Source organism: Montipora capricornis, chromosome 2 (genome assembly GCF_036669925.1).
Source record: "Montipora capricornis isolate CH-2021 chromosome 2, ASM3666992v2, whole genome shotgun sequence".
Classification (NCBI taxonomy): Eukaryota; Metazoa; Cnidaria; class Anthozoa; order Scleractinia; family Acroporidae; genus Montipora; species Montipora capricornis.
The window spans coordinates 5,363,408-5,373,407 of NC_090884.1; the positions used below are offsets into that span (position 1 = coordinate 5,363,408).

General features: G+C 38.6%; 1 protein-coding gene across 1 annotated transcript in view; it reads left to right on the forward strand.

Annotated features, from left to right (window-relative positions):
* LOC138038582 (cyclic AMP-responsive element-binding protein 3-like protein 4) overlaps positions 1–10,000 on the forward strand; it is a 12,545-nt gene that overhangs the window by 1,662 nt on the left and 883 nt on the right. The window contains exons 3-9 of the mRNA XM_068884545.1: positions 1,116–1,279; positions 3,892–3,978; positions 5,001–5,048; positions 5,125–5,183; positions 7,350–7,418; positions 7,750–7,928; positions 9,826–10,000. The exon at positions 9,826–10,000 is cut by the window's right edge and continues 883 nt beyond it. Of these exons, the coding sequence (XP_068740646.1) occupies positions 1,116–1,279; positions 3,892–3,978; positions 5,001–5,048; positions 5,125–5,183; positions 7,350–7,418; positions 7,750–7,928; positions 9,826–10,000 (781 nt within the window). The remainder of the gene's footprint in view (positions 1–1,115; positions 1,280–3,891; positions 3,979–5,000; positions 5,049–5,124; positions 5,184–7,349; positions 7,419–7,749; positions 7,929–9,825) is intronic.

Consider the following 10,000-nt stretch of genomic DNA (forward strand, 5'->3'; position numbering starts at 1 on the left):
TTTTTAAAGTCAATAGGATTTCCACAGATACTTAGCATCATGATATTTCATAATTTATTACTTATACCAAAGGTCAAACGTCAGGCACAAAGTTGCAAAGATAATAGAAGCATTAAATTTTAGCTCAGTTCTTTCCTACCTGTCAGTGTATTACAGATATTCTTGGTTTTCACTTGCATAATCAACAGCCTTGTTTTTCAACAAAAACAAAAGAAAGCATTTGCATTATAATAGAGTTCAATTCCCGGAGGATTGGGTTGGGACGCCAAATGGCTGCTGTTTCTTTATTTGAAAACACCTACATGGCTGTTGATGTTATGCGAAAATTGAAATGTTCTCAAACAAGAAATAAAAGTTAATACAAGGGAATTTTCGTGATTAATTTTTATGACAAGTAGCAGTCTCTCAGTTGTGATTTCACATAAAATTAACCCATTCACCCCTGAAGTGTCGTAGGATGTCCTCAATTCATGAGTAAAATCGTCTAGGGTTAGACGGAGTAAAATCTGTAAAGTCTCACTCCCAGGAGTCAATAGGTTAATTTGATGCTAAATCTTTAGCCTTCCGTCATGTGCACTCAGTCTCAGTCCAGCACACTCCATGGGCATTGAATCAGGCAAGGTTCTTTTACATGTGCAAGTTGTATACAATGCATTCCTCAAACAGACTGCATCACCATTAACATTTAACATTGAATAACCTTTTGTATTGATCTGTAACAAGTTGTGGTCAAAAATTAAGAGCTAAAGGATATTTAGTTTGGCCCCTTTTGATGCTAGAGGCTTTCTCTTAAAAGTTTTCCATGTGAAACATTACTAGGTAGCCACTGTTCACTGTTTAACGTTCAGCCCCCGTTTTGGCAAAATGCTCGCCAAAAACTTTGGTCAATAGTTTAAAACAACACAAGAAATTAGCATGCAACCCCTTGACTATTCCTTCACAGAATTCCTGAAGGCATACACGAGTGGCTGTATGAAAATCACTAATGTTGTTAGTGACTTTTTAGTACAATGAAATTGAATATCTTGAGCACCAGATGGCAGCTGGTAGCTGATACTTAAAGTAGTGATCAAAACCTTTTGTGTAAAATTATATGTCTGTATACTGAACTATAGGATGGAACATGGATTTTGATCTCCCTGAGGTGGAAGAAAACAAGGATGATGAAGAGTTGACAACCATCACCTCAAGTTTACCATCATCTGTGACATCCTCAGTTGTAACTGTCAGCCAGACTTCAATTCCTGTGCGTTTGACAACTGTCTCTAGCACTAAAAAGGTATGTACTGTACAGCATTGTAATATATTTTTGTGCTTATAAAGCAGGGTTGTTATCAAGGAGAGAAGTCAGGGAATTCCTTTCCGACACAGTGCTTCATGACTGCGTACTTTAAGAAAGAGAGAGTTAGTTTTTCTCAAAGTTCAGCATTTTCTAATATTTTCCCTCCTATTTGAAAAGTTGAAAGACCCCCTCTGTAGGCCTATAAATACATGATACATTGTATTAGCCAATGATGCCGATCTGAATTCTCAATAATAACCAATACCAATATTAGCTTTAAAGGGGACATAGTTTAACAGTGGATGTGTACGCTGTATCTCCGGTTGTTACTTACTGGTAGGGTGCAAAGAAGTAAGGCCTGGTGTGCAACAAAAATAAATTTTCTTAGGTGTCTTAAAAATGATCACCATAGTAGGAGTGGGAGATCTGTCTGCATTAGGTTAATGCTTGTTTGTGCAGCAATGGCAACAGGCACACAAATTTTGGGGTAAACGAGGGGGTAGGGAATGTACTGGCAAGGCATGGGTAATACCCACCACCCGGTTGGACCACCGGATGAGGGGCCTCGACACCTAGCTAAGGGAGTGCCTCATGCCTCTGTTGTACGTATGTCAGGCATAGTTGCTGGCAAAATGTCCTGAAGCCAAGTTAACCCAGTCCAGCGATGTAACAATATGCCTCCCCTACCTGACAGGGCTTCAGCGCAGAGCTGAAGGGGTGACGCAGGTAGAAATTCCCCACCCATAGTTTATTAAAGAGAGCTACAGGTAACTAGGTTACAAACAACTGATAAGGCAAACACTACAAGAACCAGAAAGCAAAACTGGGGGAAGGAGAGATTAACCCTTTGACACCCATTAAAATGATGAAGGAAAATAAAAAGCTTAGGCTATCTGAGAAATTCAAGCTGAGAAGGTTCACATAGTGAGATTGATTGAAAGAGCAAAATACAGGGCTCCAAGCTGCGACCGTTTTGGTTGCCATAGCAAATAGAGAATAAAGTAGCAACCAAAACTGTAAGGAAGGTCTGGGCCATTTGATTTGTTTTAATTTACATCCAGACACAAAAACTTGCGACCACAAAATGTTCAATGTTCTCTTCTTTTGTAATTTCTGGCTCTTTGAAGACTTTAAAACATGCAATTCCTCAACCTATTTCTCTCGACATCGTGAAATCATGCAGATGCCATTTTGATGATACAGTCAACTCTCTCTTAACGGACACCTCTATAAGGCGGACACCTGGTGCTGGTCCTGGCCGTTTCTTAGTCATTTTACTATAACCGAACTCTCTTTTAAGACGGACACCTCCATAAGATGGACAACAGACACTTTGAAATTGTCAACGGACACTTGTGAGGTGCTGAATGTGATTGTGAATTACAATTTAGGGAAGAAAAATTCTTGTACGACTCTTTTTAACACCAGACGTTTAATTGACAGCTCTTATTTTGTCGGTGGAATACATACAGTACAAGTTAAAATTAAATCAGTCATTGTCCCATTCAAAAAGATAACTTGGAGATGACAACCGAATTTGTATTGTAATCTAAAACAGGTAGGTTTCGTTCAAGTAAATAACTTAAAACAAACTTTAAACAGCTGTGTATTCACTGTGCACAGCTTCAGCATTATTATCTTAAAATTCCTGGGGTCATGTTACATCGACTCTCTATAAGCTGGACACCTCTCAAAGACGGACAGCTAAGACTGGTCCCGATGGTGTCTGTCTTAGAGAGACTTGACTGTACAAAGGGAGAGGGGAAACTGGGACCAGCAGACTACAAATATCACTCACTGCCTGTGTGGTGGACATGACTTTTTGACGTGTTACAACTAAGTGAGGGACCCGGTCAGAGCTCTTCAACCATCGCGGAATGTGTAAATGTGTGAATTAGGTCATTAATAAATGCCATGTGAGCTGCGAAGTTTAGTCCAGTTTAATCCATCAGACACAAAGAAAAGTTCTTTTGTTTCCTTGTTATATATGAGTTGAATAATACTGTTACAGGGGTACAGTATTATGTGTGAACTAAACACTGTGATTCTGTAGGCCAGGTCACTCCAGTGGATTTCAAATGCAAAATATATACAAAATAATAATTTGTATTCAGTCATAGGAGAAATATTTGCATCCAAAGTTAGTTTACCGATTTTAAATGTGCGTAGTATTATAGGGGAATCTTGGTTTTCATTTTTTGCCTCATTAGCATAGGCCCGTTGTTTTCTAATCTGTTGGGCAGAAAATCAGTAAGTACTGAATATTGATTTCAAGTGCACTGCATAAATTAATGAGCTGAGTAATGAAAATTTGAAATTAATTTTACAAAGAATGTAAAAATTTTAATGTATGGCTTGGTTAGTGCTTTTCAACCCAAGAATTTATTGGTTTTTGATGGTTAATGACTTGCTCATTGTCAAAGCCAAAAAGCTTAAAATTTAATTTAACAAAGTTTCTTTTTCCTTTTGAAGTCAATTTGTGAATAGTATGATGTCAGCAAACTTGTATGTTAATGAGACAAAATGTAAACAAAGACATCAGAAATAACTGGCCTATTTACTCCATGATATCTTTGTCCAAATGTTAATTTGTTTTTTTGCTTTTTTAGTCCAAGGTTCTTGTTCTCTCAAGTGAAGAGGAAAGATTATTGGAAGTTGAAGGAGTTACACTGCCGACAGACATGCCACTTACCAAGGTAAAATTGGTGCAGTTTGTGTAGTTCTTCATAGCCCGTGGAGATTATTAAGGAGTGAGTGCCTGGCCCAGTGGATAGGGCATTTGCCTTGAGATCCAGATATCCCATGGTTCAAGACCCAATCTGACCACTCGTTGAATTTGTTCCTGTTAGTCCCTGGTTCAACTTCCCAGCTGCACTTGTAAATAGCCAACTGGTTTGCCCCCCGCCTGTTGGGATTCTTAACAGTTGTTGTGGTTGTTGTTGTTATTGTTCTGTTCCGTCGTTTTGTTAATTATCGTTCATTGGCCCTAAGAAGCCCCTATGGGGAGCAGTCAATTAAGTACATGCATTTATTATAATTATTGTATTACAGGGATTGAAATTGTGACCAAAACAGTTGCATTTGCGACTGAATTTTTTCCCTTTGTGAGTAAAATATCTGGAGAAGTTGCAAATTGACGACTTGTCTTCACCTTCTCTCTTTCAAAACAAAAGGGTTAGCGGTTGCCACTTTGCTGCTAATTTTTTAATTTGCTAAAATAAATAAAGAAACGACAAAATTATTTTGTTCCTCGCCACGAATTTTCTTTCAATCTGAAGATAGTGTAATTTAGCTGCAATGTTACTTGCGCAACTCTATGCCTTCGATATCATTCACCGTTTTCAGTGGTTTCTTTACACACAAGTATTGTGGGCTCATATTTTGTTTTGCTAAACCACTGACAACACAATGCAGCTCAATGATTTTGCAACTAAAATTTGCAAAATTGTGACTAAATTTTCTTATCTTGTTGCAAAATTGCAATTTATTCGTTAATTTCTAGCCCTGTTATTAATCTTTTTTTTAAAGCGGGTGGTAGGGTTGCCAGGGCAAGCAAGCATTTTGGGTTGAACTACTCTGCCATTTATCATTCTTACCTTTTTCAAGAAGAATAATAGCATTTGTTTCACAGAACTAAGTGTACATGTACCTAACAGAGTTGTTTCGTGGTTTGGTGAAAGTAGTAAAATGGTTTATAAATGTTGTGTTCATTCAACAGGCAGAGGAAAAGGTTCTCAAGAAAGTGAGAAGAAAAATCAAGAACAAGGTTGGTAACCCTTTCATAAGTAATTATTATTAATTAATTAAATATTAATTTGAATTCAATACTGAACCTTATGTAGGAATCTGCAATGGAGAGTAGACGGAAGAAGAAAGAATATGTTGATGGACTGGAAGAAAGGTGTGTAGAATTGTTGTTTTTGCATAGTAATTACTATAAATACTGACAGTTTAGTGCCTGACTTGAATCTAGTGTTAATTCCTTTACATATCAGTGTTCTATAGGTAGCGTGTCTAAAACAAAAGGGTGATTCACTGGGCCATTTTCTTGCTTTAACTGTGATGTGTTGCTTTTTGTCACATCCTTGCACTCTCTTGTACAGTGAAACCTCAATTTAACAAAGTGCCAAGGGAGTCCATGGAAATTAGGTCATTATATCGAGTTTTATCCCTGGGCCAGCATTGAAAACCTTGTTATAATGAATTTTTAGAACGACAACAGAAATTTTTGTTATATCAAGGTATAGTTAAAATCTCTTTTTTGCAAGTGTTAACTTTACGTTGCTCTATACTGCAGCTGTACCCAGCTCTGAACAATTTACTAAGTAAGATTTTCGATTTGTTTAGATCTGTGGCTACAGTATACAAGGCACAAAGCTGCATTATTACACGTAAACTGAACAGTAATAATGGTTAAAGTGCCTATAAACCCGAAATTTTTTTTTTGCTTCGAGAAATCTTTGTATCGCTCTGAGCAAAATGGCGCAAAAATTTTTGTTTTTGGTTAAAACCGGAATTTTTAAAGTGCGGTTTTCTCTGCCCGCGACCGGGTAAAAGGGAGACTGGGCCTAGTGACGTAATTCCCGGACATTAGCATCAGGCAAATCAACAGAGGAGACGCGTAGTTTTGTAGTTTTCCCTGCGTGCCGTTGAAAACAATTTCTGTTCGGCTGACGTTTGTAACCAGCGTACCTGTTAATCAAGAAGTGGCTTTGAACGACTTCATTCTGTCCTCCGCTTCAGATACGGAAGTTTCAGAAATGGAAGATTACGAGCTGGAAGTTGAAGGTTCGCCAAACTCGAGCTTTGCGGCCAGCGATGAGGAAGACCCGCCGAATGCTCGGTGGGTTCCCAATGAGCACGTTTCGATTTAACAAAATCGACCCACTTCTTCCTTCGCTTTTGGTATGGGATGAAGCAGTAGCCCTTTCTCTTTGCTTCGAACATTGCTACAACCGAAAACAACACATTTCTCAGGCATGGCTTCACCTCTGATGGAAGTCACAACTTGTGAAACTCGCAGTCCAGGTTTTACATCACGAATTACACTCGACCCATTCCCTTTCGGAAAGCTCACCAGCTCGGTAATGGGTTTTCGAATCTCGCGTTTTCACCACTTTGAAAATTCGTAAAAAATTCCGGTTTTAACCAAAAACAAAAATTTTTGCGCCATTTTGCTCAGAGCGATACAAAGATTTCCCGACGCAAAACAAAAAATTCGGGTTTATAGGCACTTTAAGGCTTTCTCAGGATACAAGTTCCAGTCTGCTTGTATCACAGAACTGAAAAAAAATGCAATTGAAAATGCTATGTGTAGATAAAACAGACATGCACAATCATTTCCCGATAGTGACAGTGTATATTACAGGATACAATGTTGGTCTGTTTTGTGATCACAATTTGTTGTGTTTTCATATTAATTCGATATCTCAAGGTAAATTTTACACTTGTCAATGAGCCTCCAGATTATTGTGTTCATTATAGCAAGGATTTTGTTATGGAGGTTCATTACATGTTTATCAAGGTTCTTTTTCAAACATTTTACTTTAACTTTGGGCTGAGAAATATCGTTTGTTGTATCGAGGACTTGGTCAAATAGAGGTTCCTTAAATCAAGATTCCCCTGTAGCGTATTATTGTGTGTTCAGCTGCATTTTAAAGCGACTGAACCCACCGCTTACGCAAGTTACTGTTGAAGGACCAGACTTTGACTTTGGTTTTGAAAAGGCTGGCAAAGTTTATTTGGGGAAAGAAGTTTTGTATTCTCACATGCTTTAGCCAAGGAAAGTGCAATAACTGACTGATTCTTTCATAGTAGAATCTTTTCAGAAGATTTCAATGATGAAGAAATGAAGAGATAGTAATATAAAATGTGACTCTTAAACACTAAAATAATTAAAATCAAGGAAGGACTTGATTTGACAAGTTATGCATAATCATGAAACAATTTAGTACATTTATTAAATTAATAAAATGTAGCATGCCAATTTGCCCTCTTATTTTTTAAATGTGCTGTATAACACAGCATACCTACATTGTATGCTGATGAATCCTTTCCCAAATGTTAGGGTGAAAACATGTACTGAACTCAATCACAACTTAACCAAGAAAGTGGCCAGTCTGGAAAAGCAAAACAAGTAAGTTTTCAATCACAGCTTACTAGCAGCTTACTGGTTATGGTACTGTAAATTTAGTTAGTAATGATCATAACAATCATTCAAAGGTCAATAATATTGTGTGTCTGGTGTGTGACATTTAATGATTCCCTTGGGACACCATTTTCATTATTGATCACATCCATCTCCACAAGCAGGATCTTTTTTTGTGTTTACTGCTTAGTGACCTTGAGTATTTTTTTCCACATTTTTCATGGAAAAATTTTTTTCTGTATTTATTCACACCCCATCACCTTTCTAATGGTCTGTCCTTTAATGTTGATGCAAAAAGTTAATTCTAATTTCTTGGTAGGTCCCTTCTTGATCAGCTGAAAGAACTCCAAGCACTGGTAGCATCGACACATCCTACCAAGGCACAAGCTGGAACTTGTTTAATGGTGCTGTTTTTGGCATTTGGTTTGGTGTTGTTTCCCTTCAATAATAACATGGGAGAACACAAGAAATCTATGGCTACCTACGCCTCAGGTGTTGGTAAGTGGTCAGTGTATTAAACTCGCATTATTTGACTGTCTCTAACTATCATGGGTGATGTGTATTCTCGGTTTTCACATGACGTCATGACCACCATGTTGGTGCCCAAAACAAAGAAAAGGCGGCCATGTTGGTGCCCTGACCAAATCCTCCGGGAATTTAACTCTATTATTATGCAAACGCTTCCTTTTGTTTTCGTTGAAAAACATGGCTGTTGATCACGTGAGTGAAAACCAGCAATTAAAAAGAAGGTTCTCTGTTATATTTGGTGACAATTAACTGAGGCCTTTGTGAATACATGAACGTCGTTACAGTAACCGCTCTGCTGTCATTTAGTGAAATGACAGAGTTTGGTTGTCAAGTAACTGTAGTGCAAGCTCAACTCAGTCAGTTTCTGCCTGGTGCAGAGCTCTCTGGTCATCCAACCTGTCAGCCTTACAGGTACAAAAGAAATACAGCCTCTGCTAGCAGTGAAGGCATTCCTTTTTCAATGTGATGGAAATCAGCAAATGGAGTAAGAGCTGAAAAAGATTCTCCACTGTGGAACTTACAAGGGGTTGATCATTGGGTACCTTTTTTGTTACCTTAATTATTTAATTGTAGCTAAATCATTCTCAAATCTTGAACAGGAAACTGCTTTTTACTTCAGCAAAGAGCATGCAATTTGTTACTCATATAAATAAGGTGATTTGATGACTCTGTTTTTGTTACATCATCTTTAAATTGCGGTGTAGATAGTTACATTGACTAGCCAACTTGTTCAGTGTAAAATGCAGGTGGCAGACCAGGGGTAAACTGCTCTGAATGGGGCCATTACCTTATCATGGTGGGGCAGGTTGCACGCCTCAATGGCCCCTGGAGCTATGTCAGCTGGAGTGATCCCCTCGTCCTCCAGGTTAGGAGTTGGGTGCAGAGCTAACAACCCTTTCCTGTGTGGATGTCGCTGCTTGGACACCCAGGAGGCCAAACCCATCAGGAGCCCAAAGCCTGATGGGTCCTGCAGTAACCCCCAAGGAACAGACAACTGTTGGCTGTTGGAATATGAGGACCATGGCAGATGATATGACCAGTGACAAAATGCAGACTGCGGGGAAAAACCCCTTTAACCAAAGGTGGTTTGGGGCTGTTTCTGCAGTCTGAAGTTTACCCTTGGTGTGCAGTCTGCATTTTGCAATGGATGTGTTGGCAAATCAATGAAGCTATCTACACTGTAGTTTAAGGATGATATAGCAAAAGCGGAGTCATCATATCACCTTCGTTATATGAGCACAAAATGCATGCTTTTTGCTGAAGTAAAGAGAAGTTTACTGTTGGAAATTTGACAATGATTTGGCAAAAATGAAATGATCAAGGTACCAGAACAGGGAACCTGTGAACAACCTCTCATAATTTCGATAAAGGAGAAACTTTTTTACCTCTCATTCCATCTGCCAATTTTCATCATCCCTGAAAAAGAAACACCTTGCTCGGTAGCAGAAGCTTCACTTTTTTGTTCACGTAAGGCTGACAAGCAGGAGGACAGGAGATCTCTGCATTGGGTTTAAACTGATTGTGTTGAGCATACGTTGTAGTTATTTGACGACCAAACTCTGTGGTCTCACTAAAAGACAGCTGAATTACTGCAACAGAATTAGCGTAACGCAAAGGTCTCATAATTAATGGTTGCCAAATACAACAGGTAACATTCTTTGTAATACACGTAATCCATGGTGGTGGGTGACCATTGAATAAGTACGAGTTTAATACTCAGGGAAGACTTCTCTTCCCCTGCCTGTCTGCCCAGAAAATATAAAAGATGCACCTGGGCACAGTTTAGAAGAACAGTTACTCAAATACCAGTGACAAAATGTCTGGGTTGCTGGTGAACTCAATTTCTCAACCCATTTTTGTCTTGCAGTTCGATCACGCACCCTTCTTCAAGTCGCAGATGAGTACATAACTGACCAAGAAGATTTTCCCGAACCTGCCCAATTTAATCTGAACAGTTCAGATTATCTAAAGGCAGCTACTTCGCATATATCACAGAGCCCTTTGTCTAGTGAAGTTACAGTTGAAGTCTCTGACATTGAAAA